Source organism: Chrysochloris asiatica, unplaced genomic scaffold (assembly GCF_000296735.1).
Source record: "Chrysochloris asiatica unplaced genomic scaffold, ChrAsi1.0 scaffold00369, whole genome shotgun sequence".
Classification (NCBI taxonomy): Eukaryota; Metazoa; Chordata; class Mammalia; order Afrosoricida; family Chrysochloridae; genus Chrysochloris; species Chrysochloris asiatica.
This window is the reverse complement of record NW_006408887.1, coordinates 414,226-437,908: the sequence shown is the minus strand read 5'-3', so window position 1 is coordinate 437,908 and position 23,683 is coordinate 414,226. Positions and strand designations below refer to the sequence as shown.

At 45.2% G+C, this 23,683-nt stretch overlaps 1 protein-coding gene across 1 annotated transcript in view; it reads right to left on the bottom strand.

Annotated features, from left to right (window-relative positions):
- Positions 1–23,683, bottom strand: part of WNK2 (WNK lysine deficient protein kinase 2) — a 203,883-nt gene that overhangs the window by 50,056 nt on the left and 130,144 nt on the right. Inside the window, exons 11-18 of the mRNA XM_006876247.1 lie at positions 22,517–23,047; positions 17,511–17,810; positions 16,938–16,987; positions 15,792–15,960; positions 15,597–15,713; positions 9,218–9,388; positions 8,823–8,868; positions 8,061–8,180 (exon numbers count right to left, since the gene is read on the bottom strand). Coding sequence (XP_006876309.1) covers positions 8,061–8,180; positions 8,823–8,868; positions 9,218–9,388; positions 15,597–15,713; positions 15,792–15,960; positions 16,938–16,987; positions 17,511–17,810; positions 22,517–23,047 — 1,504 coding nt within the window. The remainder of the gene's footprint in view (positions 1–8,060; positions 8,181–8,822; positions 8,869–9,217; positions 9,389–15,596; positions 15,714–15,791; positions 15,961–16,937; positions 16,988–17,510; positions 17,811–22,516; positions 23,048–23,683) is intronic.

Genomic DNA, 23,683 nt, shown 5'->3' with positions numbered 1-23,683 from the left:
TTTTTTTGTTTGTGTGTTTTTTAAAAAAAGCTAAAGTGGATAGCGAGAAATACTTTTAACTGATGGTATATGGAGGGAATTATAATCAATGTAATGAAACAAGTTATATGAATTGTTGAATGTGAATGATGATGTGCCCTGTAAACTTTCACTCAATCCACAATAAAAACCTTAAATTAACAACAACAAAAAACAAACAAAAAACTTACAAGCAGCTATCTAAGGTCATCTGTTGGTCTCTCCCTATCCAGAGCAAAGCAGAATAAACAAAATCAAACACACAAAGAAACAATTAGTTCAATGGACTAACAGACCATACAAACTTCAGCTTTCATGCCCCTGAGACCAGAAGACATAGATAGTGTTTTCCTATCATTGCTGAGCACTCTGAAAGGGATCACAATAGAAAGTCCTGGATAAAGTGGGAGTAAAATGTGGAACAAAACTCACAGTCATAAAAACGGTGAGGCTTACTGGTCCTCTAGAGGCTATAATCCTTAGTTATAATCCTTCAGACTTGGACTGTACTCCACTCCCTCTTCACCACCTAGACAGCCTAATAGGGTGAACAGTAACATTAGGGAAGTGTACACTTCTTAGATCAGTCAACCACCAGATAAAAAGGACAGCATTCATGCAGGGATAAATCTCAGAAGGCAAGAATGAACAGGAAAGATGGATACATGGAAGTGGTAAACTCAGGAAGTAGGAAGAGCACTCTTACGTTGTGGGGATTGCAATCAATGTTATGAAAGAAAATGTGTATGTATTGTTGAATGAAAATCCATTTAGATCTATAAACTTACACTCAAATCACAATAAAAAGTTAAAGATAATAAATGAATCTGAATCCTATCCTTGTAGATTAAGGAGTTTGGAAGCATAGTGGTTACAGGTTGGGCTGCTAACCTCAAGGTAAACAGCTCAGAATTACCAGCTGTTCCACAGAAGAAAGGTAAGGTTTTCTGCTCCTGTAAAGATTTATAGCCTCAGAAACCCTATGCAGGGTCACGATGTGTCAGAACCTACTCCATGGCATATAGCCAAGCAACCAACCAACCAACTTTGTAGATTAGCAATAAAACACCATTAGGGGTGAAATACAACCAGTTTAGCACAAGCTCTATCACCAGGAGAAGAACAATGTGGGTCCCAGCACTGGGTCCCCAGCAGGCAGTTGGAGGTGGCAGAGCACTGACAGAAATTCTCCCTTGTATGAATTTCACTAAAGCATCCCTTTTTTATTCCCTGTATTTTTCCTTTTTATAAACTTTGTATTTTTAATATTAATATAGCCACTGATATTCTTTTGATTAGTGTTTGCATGGTGTACCTTTTACCATGGGTGATGGCTAATTTTATATATCTATTTGATTAGGTTATGGAGTCTAGTTGTTTGGTTCACCACTAGTTGTTGCTATGAAGGTATTTTGCAGATGTGGTTACTGTTTACAATCAGTTGGCTTTAAATAAAGGAGATCTGCCTTTTTAAATATGAGTAGATTCATTCCATTAGTTTAAGAGGTTTCCCAGAGAAGGAATTCTGTTTTAAGACTAACATAGAAACCCTGCCTGAGTTTCTAGCCTGTTGGCCTGTCCTACAGATTTGATCTCAAGTACAATATTAACTCCTGCTGAAGGTTCTAGAATACTGGCCTGCCCTATAGATTTAGGACTTGCTATTCCCAATGATCCTAAGTTTTTAAGTCAATTTCTTAAAAATCAATCTATCTGTGTGTGGGTGTATGCTATTTGTTCTGTTTCTCTGGAGAATTCTGATTGATAAATTATCCTTTTTTTCCTCAATCAACCCACACCATTAATACAAGTAATATCTGACTTCCGATGTGTTTGAGTTATGAAGAATCACACTTAATGAACATCAGTGTATCTAGAACATTCTATCTTCTCAGGAAGAAACTGCATACATGAGGTATGGAAAAAATTACTGAGCTATGTAAACATGCTCCAAGCATCTGATTAGGATACTGTGACAGAAGAGATCAGTTGAAAAATGCAGCAAGAATGGTGAACTGAGAACCTGATATCATTGATGTGGAAGAGCACATATATTATGAGGCAAGAAAATTGCCAGGTCAGCACTGAATGGATTTTGAAGAGGAAAGGGATGCTGAAGAAGTAATATGAGGAAGAAGAAAGAAAAAGTTGTCAAAATTTTACAGTGAAAGAATTAACTGGAGTTTTGTCTACAGTAAACCAGGGGCTTCAATTGCTTGAAAACAAGGACCCAGATCGCTTGGCAAACACTGACCTCTTGGCTAAAGTCAAATGATAGATTTGGGAAGCAGAGCAATGTTACTATAAAATATATGACAAGAAAAGAAAAGGATCGTACATAAAACTCTCACTAATTTTCTGACTAGAAACACCACCTCTATTCCCAGAGATAATCCAGATGGCCCAGAGCCTTCCACAAGTGGAGTTATTACTGCAACTGAAAAACTGCTAACATTGTCCAACTCTTTTTCACAACCGGAATAAATTTGTGTGTATTTTTATGAGTCCTGGTGTGGTGCTGCAGGATAATGCGCTGAACCGTATGGTCAGTTTGAACTGCAAGGTCGGTAGTTCAAACCCACCAAGCACTCCTAGAAAACCCTATACATGGTCTCTATAAGTCAGAACCAACTTGATGGCACTTAACCGCAACAACATTAAAATATACCTGTGCCTTTATACTTAATGTTTCCAATCCTCCAATATAAATAAATAATGGATTTATAAAGATATTGATAATAAAAAGTAATAATAGTGAAAACTAAAAGAAAAAAGAAAAAGAGATTCCTACCTTAGGTTGAAACTGACTTATGTTGTTGTTGTTGTCAGATGTTATTGAGTAGGAACCAACTCATAGCGACCCCATGCACAGCAGACCGAAACAATGTCTGATCCTGGGCCAATCTCACTACCGCCGCCACACTGGACGCCATCAATGATGCTACCTGGCTGATCCATCTCATTGGGGATCTTCCTCTTTTTCTCTGACCCTCCATCTTACCCAGCATGACATCCTTCTCCAGCGACTGTTTCCTCCTGACAATATGTCCAAAGTATGAGAGTCGAAGCTTAGCCATCCTGGCCTCCAAGGAGCACTCTGGCTACACTTCTTCCAAAACAGATCTATTGGTTCTTTTGGCAGTCCATGGCACTTTTAGTATTCTCCTCCAATACCACAACTCAAAGGCATCAATTCTTCTACGATCTTCCTTATTCACTGTCCAGCTTTCACATCCATATGAGGTTATTGAAAATACCATGGCTTGGGTAAGGCACACCTTAGTCCTCAAGCTGACATCTCTGCTCTTCAACACTTTAAAAAGTTCCTGTGCAGCAGATTTGCTCAATGCAATATGTTGTCTGATCTCTTGACTACTGCTTCCACAAGTGTTGATAGTTGATCCAAGAAGAATGAAGTCCTTGACAACTTTAATCTTTTCTCCATTGATAACAATGTTGTTTATTGGTCCAGTGGTGAGGATTTTTGTTTTCCTGACATTGAGATGCAACTCATACCGAAGGCTGTGCTCTTTGATCTTCATCAGTAAATGTTTCAAGTCCTCTTCACTTTCAGCAAGCAAGGTTGTATCATCTATATATTGCAGGTTGTTAATGAGTCTTCCTCCAATCCTGATGCCACGTTTTTCTTCATAGAACCCAGCTTCTCATATTATTTGCTCAGCATACAGGTTGACTAAGTATGGTGAAAGAATACAACCTTGTCGCACACCTTTCCCAATTTTAAAACATTCAGTGTTCCCATGTTCTGTTCGAACAACTGCTTCTTGGTCCAGGTACAGATTCCTCAGAAGTACAATTAAGTGTTCTGGAATACTCATACTTCTCAATGTTGTCCATAGCTTGTCATGATCCACACAATCGAAAACCTTTGCGTAGTCAATAAAGCACAGGTAAGCATCTTTCTGATATTCTCTGCTTTCAGCCAAGATCCATCAGACATCAGCAATGATATCTCTCGTTCTACGGTCTCTTCTGAATCCAGCTTGAACCTCTGGAAGTTCTCTGTCAATGTATGATTGTAGCCGTTTCTGTATTACCTTTAGCAAAACTTTACTCGCTTGAGATATCAAAGAGATTGTCCAATGATTTCCGCATTCCGTTGGGTCACCTCTCTTTGGAATGAGCACAAATATGGATCTTTTCCAATCAGTCGGCCAGCCTTTTGGCTAAGATCAAGTGTGAAACTGACTTATAGCAAGGTTGTTTTTTAAAAAAAAAAATCTATTCCCATAACATCTGCCTTTTAATGAACACATAAAGACCAATTACATTTAATTACTGGCAGTCTCCAACTTACGACATATTTGAATTATGACAAACCACACTTATGATTGCATCTTGTTTTGTGCATGTTATCATTAGTAATTCTTTACCAATATCATAACTCAAGGTCAATTTTTCTATGGCCTTCCTTATGCTAGGTTTCACAGGCATATGAGGTGATTTAAAATACCATGTCTTGTGTCAGGTGTATATTAAATTTATCACGGATTGCCAGAAAAATGAAAAATCTGTGTTGGAAGAAGTAGAGCCAGAATGTTCCTTAGAAGTCAGGAAGGTAAGACTTCATTTTATGTACTTTGGACATATTATCAAGAGGAACTACTTCCTAGAGAAGGACATCATGCGTGGTAAAGCAAACGGTCAGTGAGTAAGAGGAAGACCCTCTTTTTTGCTGAAACTTTCAACATTTGATTCAAATACTTATTCATGCATTTTTAATAATAGTTGCTTTTCAAGTCTGTCACATGGTTTGAACATCTACAAGGGGGTTTCAAAAATTCATGGAAAAATGGGATTAAAAGATAATGGGTTTTCCCCCACAAACTTTTTGAAGCCTTCGTAGATGTCATCTTGTCAATGGCATGCGCTGACTGTCTCTTCCCATGCAAGTTGGCATTTCCATGATTTTTAATATGTTGAGTAATTTTAGAATATATTCTGAACATCTTGAATAGCATTATGAGACTCTGGGTATAGTTTAAGACCTACAGTGAATGTTGATATTTTTGCTTTACCAGGCAAATGACCTTGTGAGATTCAGCATAGGCTGCCTTCTATGGGTGCTCCATGCAGTACTGATCTGATCTAAAATGTGTGCTACTGAGGTCAATCTGGAACCTGGTAGAGGTTTACAGAATACCTTATTTCTTAAAAAATATTTGGTAGCGTAGTGGTTACGAATCGGGCTGCGAACCTTAAGGTCAGCAGTTCGAAACTACCAGCCGCTCCACGGGAGAAAGATGAGGCTTTCTACTCCCGTAAAGGTTTATACCCTCGGAAACCCTGTACAGGGTCGCTATGGGTCGGAACCAACTCGATGGCACTTAACAACAACAACAATTAAGATCAGATCCATACATGCATAGGTTGGAGGTTAGCCCAGGAGTTCACAAACAACTTTACGGAGTTGCTTCCCAAGCTTTTCATGAACTCCAAGATTTAAGTTCCCTGAGACTACTCTTTTTGAATCTCTGAGCAGAAATCACCCACTTTGATAATTGTTCCAAGCATGCCCAAGTGGCAGGAGGATGAAGCAAGGAAAAAAAAAAAAATGAGTTTTTGGCTCTGCGCTATTAGTCAAAGCTCCATTCAACACAAAGAAGATTCTTCCCATCATGGTTTTATTACCTACTGGACAAAGAGAATGAGGAAAAGAAAAACATGGGGGAAGCATGTCCCCCAGTTTTAGGAGTTCCCTTTCCTGCTTCACAAGCCTGAATTCCGGAGTTTCCCCTGGATTGCTCTGTCTGCACCGAAGTGCTCACTTCTGCCTGGGAGATGCCAGAGGAGAAAATGCAAAGCTCACTGCTGGGTCAGTGGTACTTTGAATTCTGGTTTACTTCCCTGATCTTCTGGTTTCTATTATTTTTCAGAGTCCTCAAACAATTGTGTCATGCATCTGTCCAGGTTTCATAGTTACATTCAGTGGAAGAGAAAGAGAATCAGAACTCTTCTAGATATTGTACTTACAAAACTGTTTCGGTAATTTGAGGCCTAGAATAATAACACTTGCTGCAGAAGAATTTGTTTGATTCTGCCTAAGGGACACAGCATTCCAAATTCACCTTAATGAGGGGATGAACCGCTTTGAGGGTGAGCTCCTGTCTATTTCCAGCTGACCCTTCCTCCTATAGCACAGCCCTTCAGAAAGGGCTCCAACAGGATCAGGCTCCTGGCCCTGGACTACAGGCCCCCTTTCTGTAGGCTACCAAGGCTGTCAGAGCAATGCGCAACCTCTAAGTTACCCGTGCAGGAATTGTGAAATGCCACCAAGGGAAAAGTGGACCATAACTGATTTCATATCCCTAGGTTAGCAACCTCCCTGGATCTTGGTCTATCATCAGATTTCTCTAATGTGTTCAGGCAGATGATTTTAATAATTTGTCCAATTTTTTAGTTGTGCTTTGTTGTTAAGTGTTGTTGAGTCGACTCAGTGATCCTGTATAGGGTTATTGAGTCTGTATATCTTTGTAGGAACAGAAAGCTTTATCTTTCTCTCCAGAGCAGTTGGTATGCTTGAACTGTTGATCCTATGGTTTGCAGTCCAGGGTTTATCCTAAAGAACCACCACACTCCTTAGTTATCCTTGTTGTTAAGTATTGTTGAGTCAGTTCCAATTATATAGGTCTTCTAAGGAGCTAGTGGGTTTGAACCGCCAACTTTGTGGTTAGCAATCTAGTGCTTATCCTACAGTGCCACACCAGGACTTGTTGTTGTTAAGTGCTGTGGAGTTGGTTTTGATTCATAGAGACCCTGTACAGGGTTTCCAAGGCTAGAAATCTTCAAGTAGCAGAAAGCCTCATCTTTCTCCTGCAGAGAAGTTGATGAGCTTGAACCACTGATCTTATGGTTCACAGTCCAGTGCTATCCTACAGAACCACTGTGCTGGATAGTTAATCCAAATGACAAAAAAAAAAAAAAGTCCCTGGAAAAGGTGAACCTTTTCTTTTTATATTGATAAAGAAACTGGCTTAGAATGATTTTCTGAGGTCATTGAGCATGTAGATGAAGAGCTAACATTTAACTCCAGGTCATGCTCTCTTAACCACTACCCTATACCGACTCCACTGAAATTTAGCTTTAGTGTTACAAGATTGTTTTCAAAATTAATTGTGTGTGCGTGTTACAACCAAGAATTAATGCATGAATATATGCTTATTTTAAAAATGGAACTATTACAGATACCACCAACTTCTCGCTTAATTTCTCACTCCAAGTTTGGGCCTTTATCAGACATCACTGAATCTTAATTTGGTCTATAGCTTCAGTATGATTTTTGTTATGTTACAAGGCTGACCTATTCCCTATGGGGATGACTATCCAAAAGCATATAGGAGTCACCAGAAACATGATATGAGATTAAGTTTGATTTGCAGATGTTTTTCAAGAGCACATCATCAAGTTATATAACCGACAACTTTTTCCTCCCAAATTATAATATAATAAACTTCAAATTTGTTCAAATTACTCTTTTGAGGCCCTGCCCCCTGGTTGAAATCAAGATCTAACTGACAGCTACAAAGCGCAAGCTTGGTGACAATCTGCAAAGTAAGTGAAGATCAACAGAGTTTCTTTTCATTATGGACAATTTGAACTTGCAGAATCTTAGCATCCAAAGGAGCTTCCCCACCCGACCCCACCTCCAAATCAAAGCAGGCCACACATAGCACCACTGCCAGGTAATCTGACCGGGAGGAAACAGACAGGGAAGTTAGCAATAATGAGAACACCCTTTCCGCACATCTGTGCCACTCTCTGTGTTACCTAAACAGGGAAGAAGTAACAGGGCTGCCTCTGCTTAACTCCACCTCTCCAGTAGACAACTATAGCCCCTTAGGCTGTTTGGGCTTCAGAGTGATGATGCACATAGAACTCGACTCCCACTCCCCAGGTCATCCAGTACACACATGTGCTAATGCAACCTGCATTGTCAGCACAACGAAGAACAAGGGAGTGATTCAGGTTTCACACCAAAGGAAGTCAGCAGGAGGATTCAGGGGATGTCTGGCTTTTCCTACCTTGGCTGGCATCGGGCCGCAGGGAGCTGACAAGGGGTGGGGGTGAAGATTCGGGAGCCTCGGTCGCTGGATTTTCAGCTACTGGACAAATGATAAACCATCTCTTTCCAGTATGCAGCACTAAAGGGCAGAACAGAGATAAGATACAAAGTGCTAGGAGAGTGAGCTTTTCTTCAGGCCAGTAAGATCCTTTGCTGCCTTATGCAGACTTGCCATGGGAACTCTGTGGGAACTTTCTCTCCTGAGTTTGTCACCAGGAAGGTTGTGGGCAGGGGACCAAAATTCTGAGCTATAACCTTAGACCATTTCCCTCTACAAAACAGGGGCAGCTGCCCAAAGCTCTACTTTCTTACCAGTCGAGGCAGGTGCTGTGCACCACCACTTGGAGACTCTTTAAGGGCCTCTGACTGAGTTTCATTTCTTGGACATCTCCAGCACACCCCAGTAAAGGAGGGATGCTGGCTGGTAGAGCCTGTATGCCTCAATGCCCAGTCCTCACTCAAAGCACATGGAACTCCTTGGACAGGGCAGGTTTTTCAAGGTGGGAGCAGAATTTGTTCCCAGTCATGCTCCAGGCAGTACCCCTAATTGTCTGGAGCTCATCTAACACAACACCCCATCAATGCAAGTTGAATCCTCTTACAATATTCTGACTGGTGAAAAGCACAATGGTACCAATTAATCCACAGAGAGAAGGGAAATCATGAGAAGTCTTTTCCACCACCCTGCCATCTTATGCTATAGCTGACAAGGCCGACTTACCATTCTGCTGATAGACTGGGGCATTGGCTTGGGAGTGTCGACTTTCCTAAATGAGGTGAAGGATCAGGAATCAGGACAGATTGCACTGAACAAGAATTTTCTTCAGATGCACACCCTTCCAACCCTGACCTTGGCCCTCAATCTGCGACTTAACAATTTGAATAATCACTTGATGTCTGTTTGAAACTAGTTAGGGGGTGGTGGTGCAGATAACACCATTATTGTACTAACAAAGAGAGTGGCACCTGGGGGAGGTGGGAGACTGGCCTCACCCCCCATTATATGTCTCCTGTCCCCCTCCCATTCCCTTCAATCCCACCCCTACACCCTGATTCACCCCAGCTGCTGAACATGAGTGGCCTGTTCCTATGCTCTGCCAAGGTACCAGCACTCACTTCTCCTGTATCCAGGCTGTAGGCACTATGGTGTGGAGGGCTCGAGCTAGGATCCGAACCACGATCCCCATCTGTGTCCTCACTGAGCATGTCTTCCGCCTTATCCATGATGTCTTTCATCTGCTCAATGAAGGTCTCTTTCTCAGACTGCAGGATGAAATCATGCTCCACCTGCAGACAGGGAAAGCAGCATACACCTAAGTCTCATAAATAGGGCTTTAGAACGAGCAGTAGAAGGTTATGCATGAAGGGTTTCTTGGTTTTCTACTCTGCACTGGGCCCTGAGGAAGAAATGTCCTGAAGGGGACTGAATCCAGCTTCCAGAGACTCCTAGTGCTGAGTAAAGTGGATGGCCCTTGGCAGCAGAATCTCAGGGGGCAGATGGGGGGTTGGGGTGGCATGAGTACTAATCATCTAGAGTCATAGTGCCCAGTGCTGTTCTCTAGGTAGCCCTCCCTGACTGCCCCTGCGCAGTACACCAGTATAAAGAGGCTAGGAGCATGGGAAAGCTGGGAGAGGAAGCACTAGTGAAGAGGCACCAAACAGCAGGTATTTGGGCTAGAAAGGCAAATTTCAGTCACAGAAGCATTGGTTACATGAAGGAGGGGAACAGGGAGACTCAGGAAGATGGTGAAATGCTTCCAGAAATACAGGAGGGAGGGGTTCCAGCTAGCAGGGGGTGGAGCAGGAGGCAAGTCAAGAAGCAGGAAATGGTGCTAGAGACCTATCTAGAGAAAGAACCAAGGATGGGTGTAATAGGAAAGGGCCCAGGGACTGAGGTCCAGGGTAGGCTAAGGGAGACAGAATCAGGGTTCGAAGTTACAGCTGAGCTCAGGTTGAGTTACAGCTGAGTACCAAAATATGGTAGGGGATGGTCAAAGCCAGAGAAATGGCTGAGAATCATCTCTGGACCAGAAAGCTAAGGCAAGAATGGATCCATCTCTTTTTGCTGCTATCGAGCCCAATGTGGTGGCCAATTTCCTTGCACCTTCTACAGTCAGTCTACAAACCCAGCCTCAACCTTCCAATCTGAGTGTCTGAGCCGGTCAAGTTAATTTTCGGCTCCTGAATTGCCCACCCTGTGCTCTGACTGGGGACTATGGATTTGTAGCCAGACCCCACCCTACCTAGTCCCAGTGTCTGGTGGCTTAGCCTGCCTCAGGCTGGAACTCCATACATAAGCTCCAATATATCTCCATCCACATAATACTGAAATTAGCTTTTCCATGGGGTCCTCTCATTAGAAAGTCCACCTCCACAGCTAACGCAGCTCAGACCAGATCCAAATGAAGAGAAAGCCGTTTCCAAGTGGTAAGTCCACAGCAGGCTGCATGCCCTGCACTGGGCAGAAGCAGCCTGACACTAACATCAGGTACCACACATGTGTCATCCATGACACCCACATGGCCAGGTAGAGCTCTCTCCATCTCCCCCACTATCTCTTTCCATATATTCATGCCAGGCTGTCCTTGCATGTCCAGCACTCTCACCATGGCCACAGCCTCTACACAAGATTCAGAAATGTCTTCTTCATTCTAGTACTGAGAGCATGGACCATCACTGACAACTCCAGTCTTCTCGGATGGACACTTCTACTTTGGGATAGGCTGGCAACCCACATTGTGATGACTTGTCAGGCTTGCAGGACACATCAGGCCTCCTGTCTGCTCTGATCAGCACTCCACTTGGCTGTATCCTTGGTTGCTTCTTGTGTGCCATTTTGTCTCTCTAGTAGGCTTCATGAGGATCATTCAGCAGGGGGAGATGGCATGCCAGTCAGTGCTCGGATATGGTACACAGGACATAAACCTTTGTGTCTTAGTGTTGTATCCATTACAATGTTGATCTAAGAGGAGTGTTCCAGGGCCAGAGTCAGAGCATTTAGTTGCAGGGCGGTAGATGAAATGTTTTGTAAAAGAATACACTATTTTCCAGTTTTGTAAAAGTTTCACTAAACTGAACAAAACTAGAACCCCTTAGTTATCTGAAAAGTTTTCCTGTTAAGTATTTCTTTTTAAGTACAGAGAGACTATAATTAAACAACAAGTAAGAGTGGAAAAAGTAAACATAAAAGGCATAGGAATATTCTGAAATCAACCAAATGAAATCCAAATATTTATAGTCTCCCCTTTACCACAGGGAGTTTTCAGACTAGGAAGAAGAACCTGGCAATCTACTACCACAAATTAGTCAGTGAAAACTCTATGGAATTGTAAAAACTTAAGAAAAGATTTCCACACTAAAATACTAATTTTTAATGGTTACCAGGGGTGGGAGGGAAGGCACAGTAACTCACAGGTTAGGGGATAGATGCATGACAGCTCAGGTGGCAGGGAAGGCAAAAAAAGGATGGGGAGAGCAATGTACAAGAAGAGGGAAGAAGGTAGATGACAGGGATGACAGTGGAAAATGTAGGGAGGTATGTCTGGGCTAAATGGGATAAAGGTATATTGTAATGTATGCACACATAGCCTTGGAACAACAGGGCTCTGTGACATAGGGATCGAGACATACATAGTCTGAATGGGTAAAGGAGGGGAAATAATGTTAAGGTGCTTGAATACTTTTTAGATATTGGTTTCCCCTGCTTACTGTAATATAGACATTTAAATGGAATAGAAAGGAATATTGGGAAACATGACCACAGAAACTTTATAAGCCTGTCTTCTGCCTATACCTGACTGAATTATCTAAAAGGGAATGGAACGTGCCCAGGAAAACAGACTTTTTGTTGTCTTTATGGAGTATGGGGCCTTAGGTGGAATTCTGAGTCCCAATCAGAACTTTTGAAGGTGGGACATTCCCAATTGAAAAGACATGCAGACCAACCATTGATTGTAATCATTGTCATGATTTGTTGAATGTAAAACTGATGATCTGCCCAGTAAACCTTCACTCAATTCTCAATAAAAGCAACAAACAAACAAATAAAAAAGGAAAGCCTAAGGATCACAACAGGAGCTCTGGTAGCGTAGTGGTTACGAATCCGGCTGTGAACTGCAAGGTCAGCAGTTCGAAACTACCAGTGGTTCCGCGGGAGAAAGAGGAGGCGTTCTGCTCCCATAAAGATTTACAGCCTCGGAAACCCTGTGCAGGGTTGCTATGAGTCGGGACCGACTCCATGGCACTTAACAACAACAACAAGGATCACAACAGTACCATCCACAACAGATCACAGGGATGTTGAGAACTGGACAGGATTGTATACGGTTGTGGATGATCTTGCCATTAGTCCATAGCCAGCAGCTAACCACCATCAAGGGGCTCAATGACTCTCACAAAAATGAGCCTAAGGTCCTGGTAAGTCACTACTCCTCACAAGCCACTGAGGGATATGGGGCCCCATGCTCATGAAGCAGCTGCACTTTGGAGCAGAGCCAACAGGGGCAGAAGGTAGTTGTCTGTGTATCTCCACATTCCATTAGCCAAGCACCCATTATGTAGCTTGGTCCCTAGGAGAACACGTCTATCTCCTGGCAGTGAGATGTCTGTCTGCCAAGGCCTCTGCTCTGAGCCTCTTGTGTACTGTCACCTCACTGACTCAAGTTGTATATTTACAGGTATTTTGGATGACTGGGTTTATAAATACCCCTGCAAATGTCATGTAGCACATTAGAAAAAAAGAAAAAACAAGCCATAACTGGGGAGTAGAATCAATGCTGAGTGAAAAGCATTACAAACATCAAAACTAAAGAACCATGGCCACTACTGCAGAGTGATGGGTGTGTGTGTGCAAGTACACACACATACGCGCACAGACACGTAAGAATAAATGTTAAAATGAGAGAATAAACAGTGTAATGTTTGTGCAGCAGCCATAGTCAACTAGGCACAGAAGTGAGTGGAGGATGGGGAAGGAAACACAGGGGTTATGGAAGCAATTAAGTGCCACACAGTTCACTGGGTGAATGATATATTCACATGCACTCATTGTTTATTATCTTCATAATGTATGAATGGGACACAGTCCTTTGTATGCACAAAGCAACACAGAACAAATGGAAAAAATGAAGCAGGATGATAGAAAAGATGTTTATGGTTCCAGTGGCTTAGGAAGGCAGTGGATGAGAAGGTGACTTGGTGTCAGCCACTGCAGAAGCCCTGATCCTGAGGCTACACTCCAGGAGGGTTTGTCAGAGGGACAGCTGTAGGCTAAATTGTGTCTTCCAAAAAGGTAAACTGAAATCCTAACCTTGGTGCTTTGAATGTGACATTGCTATGAACTAGGGGCTTTACAGATGCTACCAGTTACGCTTACAGGAAGCCATACCAGATCAGTGAGAGTCCTGACTCTTCGGATGTTGTCTTATGAAAAAGGAAAACAGGAAGACACACAGAGGAAACACAGTCACACCAAGGAACAACAAAGATTGCCAGGAGCCACCAGAAGGCTACAGGAGAGAGGCTTGGAATAGTTCCCATTTAGAGTCCTCAGAAGGAACTGATTGATATAAGGTGATACCCTGATTGTGTACTCCCAGCATCTAAAACAGCAAGACAATCAGCTTCTGTTGTTCAAAGCAGCTCACTTTGTGCTTCTTGTTCTGGCAGCTTTGGGAGACTATGACAGGAATTTACAGAGAAGATGTTCAGCAATGGTATGAACCTGCATGGGGTTCCCCGAGGCACACAGCTCCCTGCTGACTGCCAAAGCTGTACTGTCCAATATGTCAGCAAATGGGCACATGTAGCAATTTTGTTGTTGTGGTTGTTGTTGAGTGCCGTTGAATCGGTTCTGACTTATAGCAACCCATTACAGGGTTTCCAAGGAGTGGCTGCTGAGTTTGAACCATAGACTTGCAGTTCAAACCAACTTGTGGACCAGTGCTTATCCTACAGCTGCTGCTGCTGCTGCGTACCGTGGATTTTCAGTTCCAACTCATAGTGACACTGTATAGGGTTTCCGTGGAGCAGCTGGTGGGTTTGAACTGCCAACCTTGTGGTTAATGGTCTAGTGCTGACTCTACAGAGTCATACCAGATTACAGTATCCTGCAATGCCACAGAATCAATTAGACTTCCTGGATTGGTAAGAGCACCTGCTCTTGGAAAGGTGCTGGAAACTCTTCCAGACTATATTATAAGCCCTTCTGGTTATAATAAATGGGTAACTGTAAAAGCATCGATATTCTCTGTGAACTCTGTGAGCTGTTCTAAGGAATTAATGAACCCACAGGGGCAATGAGAACCAGCAGGGGCTGGTATCTGCCTCTGTCTATTTGGCAGTTGAAAGGTCTAAATCTTTAACTTCTGAGAGTTCAAAGTGGCTGGGGTCAGAAAGAGAATGATGGTGCGGGACTGGAGATGAGGATAGAGAAGTGGAGGTGAGGACAGGACCCATTTCTGGTGGGAACTGGATTCATGCTGATCCTTACCATGCATGGAGCAATAAACGTGGAGTCTGTCCACTGTGCCCCTTGTGGAGCACCACATCTGGTCACACCAGCCACACTCCAAAAACTCAATAGTCAGATAGGGCTAATGGTTACAGTACTGGACAGTACAGAACATCTTACTGGGCAGGCTGTTTGAGAAACTTGGAGAATACTCTTCCTCAACGTCCCTCTGACATGAATAACTATCTGGGAAGAACACCACTAGGTAAGGTGTTCGCATCTGCTCCTTAGGAGATCATTTCCAGGGCAAACACTAGTATGCCCTTTTCCTGGAGATTCACAAACCATTAGCACATCTGTTTGTATATTAATTTGTCTGAATATTTCTCAGGGAGCACTGGGAGACTGTGGAAAAGGAGGTGCTCACTGGGCACACTAATACAGAGGTGAGGACCCCACAGGGCCCAGTCAGGCTGAGAAGGATGCAAAGGGCTTGAGGTCGGGCAAAGGCAGGTCCACCAATGTTATCTGGCTTCTGCAACTTATATTTCTGAGGGAGAGTCTTAGGTCTTCCAGAGCCATCAAGGAAACACCACTTAGAGTGGCTAGTGGTGGTGAAGTTTTGTCAAGTCAGTTCCAACTCATACAGTTCAAACCCTGTATAGAGCTTCCAAGGAGTGGCTGGTGAGTTTGAACTGCTGACTTTGTGGTCAGCAGTCCAGTGCTTATCCTACAGCATCACACCAGTACTTAGAGTGACTAGAACATCCTTTATACTGCCTTCTTACCCCTCCAAGTTTCAGCAGAGCATGGAAAGCAAGGTCCGCATGCTGCCAAAGGAGAGCCAGGAGCCCCAGGAAGCACACATGTGGATGTGGCTGGTCAGAACTAATGGTACATCGACTGGCCAGCTGGCATCCCCAGGATGGGAACACCAGGCTGGTCTGCCCCATGTGTGCTCACAGACAGCGGAGAGATATTCCTCACTAGGGTAGGGCAGAGCAGTTCCTCTGAGTAGCAGGAGCAGCACCCAGCCCGCCTCACCATGTATATGGCAATCTCGTCCGGTGCATCCCCATCCAGGTCAAACTTGAACGTCACCATCTTGTGGTTGTGTGTCTCCAGCTGGCACTCCACCATCTTGTCTCCTGTGTTGCACACCTAGGGAACACCCAACCAGTCAGCATCCCATGAGTGTGCGACTCACCTACCACTTATGCAGCCATGCCTGACACTCACGTTCAGAATGGTCAGCTTGGGCCGACTGGCTTTCTCCTGGCGGGAGCGTGTGCGGGTAGACTTCCGGTGGTGCTTCTTAGAGGACTTGCCTTCCAACTTCCCACCTCCAAAAGCACCTTCATAGCTGTCATTCATTTCCTTCCCAGAAGTGATGTCAGAGCCCCCATAACTGAGCAGAAACCAAGAATGTCAGTGCCACCCATAGTACAACCTGCAAGGAGGCTGAAATCGGAAGCTTGGCTTTGGGGAAAAGCTCAGAAACTCCAGCTGTCTGGGTATTCTCAGTCTCCAGGGATCTGTGGGTGAGGGATGCCTGCCTGAGGACCCTAGGTCTGCCCCAGGACCTATACTCCTTCATCCTGCACTGTCTCTACATGGGCACCTGGGGGTCCTATGAAAGGGTAAGACCCCTTGTTGTTGTTAAGTGTCGTCGAGTCAATTCCGACCCATAACAACCCTGTACAGGGTTCCCAAGGAGCAGCTGGTGAACTTGAACCACCGACCTTGCAGTTCAAATGACTTTGCAGTCTGATGCATTAGCCCATAGCGCCACATTAGGATTCCTGCAGGACCCCTAGTCCTCCCATTATTGTCTGTGTGCCCCTGGTCCTCCCAGTTTCACCAAGACTCTGTGAAATGGGCAAATGTGGGGGTTACAAAGCAAGTCCTTCCCCGTGCCACCATTTTCCCAACTGTGCACCTGGAATAGTAGCAAGCCAACACTTGTGAGCGTTTGAGGAGGACAGGACAGCAGTTGTTCTTCATAACTATCCCCAATAAAGACACTTGTCCCTCCCAGCAAACAGTCTTTACGCCTGGTGGTAGCAGGTGCCAAGCAGTGGAGATGAGCTAGGAGACGAAGGCTCTAGTGTGACTCTGCTGCTACCCAGAGATGTACCCTTTTGGCCTTCTCCCTGCCAGATGTGCAGAGGCCCCTGGCTCCTCCAACCCTCTACAGACCAGTGCCAGAACTCACATGGGCCCAGAGCACAAAGGCAACAATTATCACAGAAACTCACCTTGGCTTTGCCCAGGCAGGTTTAAATAGGGGCCGACATTTGTTTAAAACTGTGGTAGTATGGGGCAAACTGCAGCAGCAACCCACTCTGGGGTAGCTGTGTGGGGATGACCAGACGGGGACATTACCTTTCACAGCTCTGCAGGAGGCCCGGCTGCTTCTCTTGAATTGCCTGCTCCTGCAGCAAGAGTGTGGGGCAAGAGGTTGTGTCACTGTCCACCCCATCACCCCACATCACAGGGCTGAGGCCACTTATCTGCCTCTGAGGAAGACACACCCAGCCAGTGGAAAGGTGCAAACCCAAAGGCTTAGAGACAAGTGAATTTCTAAAACTGGGGTTGCATTGTGCCAGCTTCTTTTCAAAAACACAAACCCACTTTCATCAACCCTGAAGAGAACATTCTGGTCCTATTGGGGTGTTCCACAGGATTTTGTGTCAATTGAGGAAGGCTGTTTTCTAAACCCATAAATAAAATGACACCTTCTGCTCTGGTGTGGGTGTAACAAGAGTGTGAGATCTGGAAAGAGAAAGAGGGTAAAAACAGCCTGTATCTGCCCTGACCCAGTCACACATCTTTCTTCCAACAACAACCCCTGCCTCTGAGTTGCAAATGAGATTCAATGTGGGCCTGGATAGGATATGGGGATGGCAACTAGAGTCTCACCCGCTAGCCACGCCCCAAGGGTAACAGACTCAATACCTCTTGGGATGATTCCACTGTCAACTGGATAGCAGGGCAGGGAGCGGAGACCATGGCTCCAGCAGGCAATGGTGGGGTTGCAGGAGGCAGGATTGTAGTGGTCTGGGAAGGCAGGTTCTGTGAGGTTGCTGCCACAGTGGAGGCCTGGGAGTTGGAGAGCTGAGGCAGAAGCTCAGGGCCAGCAGCTGGGGGCAGCAGCTCCAGTAGTGGTGGGGAAAGGACAGCTGTGGGTGGTCCAGGTACAGAAGGGCCCAGGGCTGTAGCATCCACTGCATACGGGGCTGGGGGACCCAGGAGAACCTGTATAAGGAACATGGATGCAAGTTACAGTGTGCTCCCCTGGGCTAAGGACCACTGCCTTCACTGAGGGGCCTGGGGGGGGGTGGCCACAGGCATGTAAGTGAATACACAGGGGGCAGGCTCAGGGACTGTCGCATTTAAAATTAATCCCCCAAAGTAAGCCTTTAAGTGGTATGTTCAGTGTATGGATTCTGTAGAAGCAAATAAAAATAAATGGGCATTACTATAACTCCATTAGGAATCAACTTCCACATGGTTATGTGTTGTAGTCAGTTTTGACTCATAGCTACCCTGCTTAGGGTTTCCGAGGCTATAAATCTTTATGGGAGCAAAAAGCCCCATCTTTCTCCCAAGGAGCACCTGGTAGATTCAAACTGCTTACGTTGAGGTTAGCAGTCCAACTTGTAACCCACTAGCGTAGTGGTTACGAATCGGGCTGCGAACCTTAAGGTCAGCGGTTTGAAACTACCAGCTGCTCCGCGGGAGAAAGATGAGGCTTTCTACTCCCGTAAAGATTTACACCCTCGGAAACCCTGTACAGGGTCGCTATGGGTCGGAACCGACTCAACAGCACTTAACACACACACACACATATTACCAAAGCTCCTTCCAAATTAGTGCAGGAGTATCTAGAATTGGATTTCATTGTGAATTTCTTGCTAAGTCCATTAGAAAAATGTATAGGTGGATGCGGATGGCGCAGGACCAGGCAATGTTCCATAGTGCTGTGTTGTGTATAAGGTCGCCATTGGTTGGAGGCCAGTTCCGTGTTCCATGGTAACTAATAAAATGTGCAACTTACACTTAGTATCAAAACTGAGCTCCTTGCCACCATCTTGTTGGACTTGGGTCGGGGTTCTCTCCTACAGAGGTAACTCAAGGTTAGCACAAAGCCCCCAGAGGGAATCTGCTGAGACCCAGCTACACCGAAGGTGCTTATACCTCCTGGGAGGCTAGTTTGGAAGCTCACATATTTTCTTTGCTCTCTTTAAAAGCTCTTCAAAGACACATGAATAAAAGATTTGGCAGATGGTGACAAAGGCCCAAAGATCTGGACTTGGAGGAGTCATTGCCTTGGAGAAGCAGAGGCCTGGAGGTTGCCCCAGTTTGGGGTAGGAGAAGGGACAAACTTAGAATCATTCCTCAGCTCCCAAGACATGGTAAGAGATGACTTTACTTGGGGATCCTGGATGGGAGACTGGGGAGCACAGGAATGACTGGTTTGTGCAGTTGGAAAGAAGTAAGGCCTGTGGTCATGCAGCCCAGGGCTCAGCAGCCACATCCAGGGGAATGTCTGCCTTCAGCAGAAGGACTATGAGATGACTGTTCACTTATCAATCCTGGTCTCCCACTGGCCACCAAGCCTGGCTAGTGATCTTGGGGATTCATGATGCTATCTCTTCAGCCTCAGGCTGTGTCGATGATTGCATCTGAGGGTGCCTAGGCAGGAGTGCAGGAAGTCCAGCCACCAGGTCCTCCCCACAGCAGGAGTGGGACAGCCACCCAAGTCTAAGGGGATACACATATGACCAGGACTTGAAGCTCACACCTACTTTCTCCTGGGTCTTCCTCTGAAAACAGAACTGACCTTAAATCTACTGACAACTGAAGTTGAGACCCTGTGCACACAGGCAGGCAGGCACTCACTCAGTTATGGATGGATTAGTACTCTCTTTAGACCAGTGTTACCCTGTTGATCCATAAACACTGTCCCATCTTCCTCTAAATAGGAGTCCCTTTTGGAAATAAAATAGCAAGAAATGAGTTTCAGGAAAATAAGAGTTTCTGCAGCATGCGTACCCACAGTCTCTGGAATTACCCTATAGTCTGTTAAGTTTTCCCTGTATTTAAGAAAGTCTATTGTATTCTGCAATTTATCTGACCTCCTCACCACCTGGATCTCTGTTCTTATATTTTCCCCTTCTTTGACATTATTAATATTTTGATCTTTGATTGGCCTCACAGGTCCTCTGAATTCATTGTTGTAATTTTGTTCTGTTCTGAACTCTGCTATCTGTCGACTGAGTCTGGGTGGTGTTGCCACATCTGTCAATCTCTGGTTGTTGTCTGTTCTTGTTGGTTTTCAGACCAAAGAACATCCTTTAGGATGTTTTGAAGTGCTGGATTGGCCTTGACAAAATCCCTTAGCTTGTTTATCCTGGAATGTTTTGATTGCACCATTGTATTTGACTGACAGTTTTGCTGGATAGAGGATTCTTGGTTGGCAGTTTTTTTTTCTTTTAGAGTTTTATATGTCTCCCCATTGCATTCTTGCCTGCATGGTTTCTGCTGAGAATTTGAGCTTAATCTGATTTGCTTGCCATTGTAGTTAATGCTTCTCTCTTTTAGGATTCTCTCCTTGTCTTTGGTTTTGGAGAGCTTGATTATGGTATGTCTTGGTGATTTTCTTTTGGGGTCTATCCTTCCTGGGGTTCATTCAGCTTCTTGAATGTTTATCTTCTCATCCTTCAAGATGTGAGGGAAATTTTTCTCCAGTAGTTCCTCAACTATCTCCTCTGTGGACTTCTCTGATTGGCATCAGTTCTGGGATGCCAATAATTCTTAAGTTACTCCTCTTCATGTTATCCAACATGAATCTTAGACTCTCTTCAGATTTTTTATCCTTTTTTCTGCTTGCTCTTCTATCTTAGCAGTATTGAGAGATTTGTCTTCCAGATCGGTGGTCCTGGCTTCCTTCTCTTCAATTCTACCCTTTGCCTTTTCAGTGTATTGTCCATTTCTGATATTTTATTAATAATCACCTGGACCTCTTTTTGTAGGTTTTGAATTGTTTCCAATGGTATATCTATCTTGTTTGATTGCTCCTGTAGCACTTTCCTGACTTTTTCCTTATTTTCCTCCACCCTTTTTTGGAGCATTTGAATTTGTTTCCATATCATTCTTCTGAATTCCTTTTCAGGCAGATCCAAAGCCTGCTCCTCTTCTACTGGGAAGTCTGTGTCTGTCTCCAGCTTATTTGTCTCAGTTACTCTTTTCTGTTTTTGGACATGTGCTGAGATTTTCTGTTGTTTTTTTCTTGGACATTTTCAGTAGTTAGGTAGGTTTTTAAGGCTTAAATGAATGTATGTTGCTGTATTGTTACGCTTACTGAGTGTTTCCTGTTGGATGTGATCTGGTGATAGGCTTCCCTTTTCTACCAGCTGGTAATGGCTCTTGTCCAAATGGTGGGTATGCTTGTAGCTTGGCTATATGAGAACACTTGAGATCTCTTCTTGGGTAAGGTAGGGGGAGAAAGCTCCCACCCCCAGGAAAGAGTGAGACCAAAAGGACCCCAAACAGAAACAATATAAAAGCAGAGACAAAAACCACCAACTAAAAACAAAAATAAAACTGTAGCCAACTGTCCAATAGCCTTTGCTGTGCAGGCAGGGATAAAGGGCCACCCAGGTCAACTTTAGGGCTGAGTCCCAGAGTCAGACGTCACAAGTTGCAGCCTGCGGGACCAATGTGGCTTCAGGAACCTCTTCCCTGTGCCATGGGAAAACTGTGGGCACAATACTGGATCCTTTTGGGGGTGTGCTCCCGCCCTGGTGTCCGGGCTGGACAGTGAGGAGGAAAGAAACATGGAAAATGAAAAGTGAATAATGAAAATTCTATCACACCTCTTTTTCCAGATGCAGCTCTCCTGCTTCTTAGCGCTGCATCACTGTATCCACTTGACTGTGGCCCCACCCTCTAATCTCAGTCCAGGCCGAGGGGCCCGTAGGGAATCGATCATCGCGATCGATTCAGAAATCTCGTTATTTTGCTTCCACAGTTAGGTTTCACCACAGGTGGCTGTGGGAAACTGGCGCCTGGCACCTTATACAAGATCCAAAACTCTGGCACTGCTCTAGGAGAGCTCCTTCTCTGTTTTATCTGCACCTCCACCGAGGAGCCTTTCCTGCCTGTCTCTGCTTCACCTGCCCCCAAACCAGAAGTTCCCACCTTCCCACAGTGTCTGGATGAAACTCCATGACAAAATAAAAATGAGGCCATCTGCCCCACTTTACATTGAAGCTCACAAAGTAAGGGATGTACCCACCCTCACACATCTGTGAGGATTAGAGCTGGGATGGACCTGGTGAGAGGCCCCCTGTACACTCACTGAGGACATAGCCCCACCACTATGAGGACTCCTTCACAGTCGACAGGCAAGGTCTACAAGATTGCTTCACTGACACACCAGGCCATTATATCTCTTGCTTCCACCACATCTACCCTTCTCACCAGCAGCTCCAACCAGGTCTCCTTGACTTCTAAGAGAGGAAGACCCCCATCTGTCCACTTGGTGGTAATTTCTGAAAAAATACTTTGGAAAGAAAGGTCACCACCAGCACCTCAGTGGCCCAGCAGCAGTTCAGATGCAGTAGGCTCTTGCCCTCCAGGCTGGATGAGGGCAGGTGCCACCCATGCCAGGTGCAGCCCTGGGCTCCTCCACTACCCAGCAGCAACTACTGACTCTTAGCAAGGGCTTGCTAGTGGACACGTCTGCTAACTTCCATCCATATCCCTGATCCGCCTGACACATGCTAAGAAGTAGGAAGAGCTTTAACAGGCTTCAGCCTCCTTCTCCAACACATCTTCGTGGCAGTGTCTCCTCTTAGATCTTCCCCATCTGTCCTTGGTCAGATGAAGGGCAAAGGGCCCAAAGATGGGGGTGGGAGGAAGAAGCCCTTGGAGGGCAGCACTGGGTGGTGAATTACCTGGGTCCCTGCCCCAGCAGCCAGAGCAGCCTGCTCGGAAAGGTGGCTGGCACGTGGCGGGGGGGCCTGAGGAAACGTGGGCACCTGCGGCTGGGCTGGCGCTGGTTGCAGCTGCTGAGCACCCACCCGTAGGTTTTGAGCATGTCGGGGAGAAGGCGGCACTTCACTCGACACCATATGTGAGAAGGCAGCTGGGTACATGGGCTGTTGGGGCAGCTGGGTGGGTAGCTGGGCTACAGCAGGGTGGATGGACAAGGTGGCCACGCCCTGTGGGGCCACAGCAAGCAGGGGGATGGGGGTGGTGGTACCAGGTGCGTTTGGCACAATGGTCCGGCAGGGCACTGCCAGAGGAGCCAGGGGGGCACTGGGGTTAAGGGGAAGACTTGGCAAAATCACAGCCGGAGAGAAATACTGAGGCGGTGGTGGCGGCACTGGGGGCAGGCTGGCAGCTGATAAATCAGGGAGGGCTGAAGGGAGGCTGTCAGTCCCTGCCAGGGGGGTGACAGGAGGAATGACAGGAAGCGGAGGCATCTGAAAGAGACACAAGAGCAGATCAATCACGGCTCAGGTCATGGGCTACAATGGAGGTACCTATGGATTATAGAGACTTCCTGATTAGCTTCACAACAGCAACAAAAGATGGTGGTGACACTGATGTTTGCCGCTGCAGTGCTTTTGTGTAGCTGCTGGAGGAAGCAACCCAAGCATAAAAACGCAACTTAAATGGAAATGCAAACGCATGAAACTACTCAAATGAAATGGAAAGTCTGAAGCTTCTAATGGATGCAGAATGCAGAAGGGAGCTGGTGGATAGTCCTTATGGCCTCTCTGTGGGGCCTCTCACTTCACTCTGGAAAAGTGGGACTTTGCCTCTGCATCCCAGAACAGTTTACAGGAAGGTCAGGACTGTAAGAGTCACTAGATTGGCTCTAACCAACAAAAATAACTTTAGTCTCATGCTCCCAACCTATACAAATTCAAATTGAAACCAATTCTTCAGCGTTCTATGGTGCAGCACACCTCTGAGCAGCCCTTTTCTGGCTGGACTGATCCCAAGGTAGCTCCTGGACATACTGGCAGTCACCAACTTAATCAGACAAGACCCCACTCTCGTAGGAGGGAGCCCAAAACCTTCCTTGACTGATAGAGACACATCCTTGAGAAATT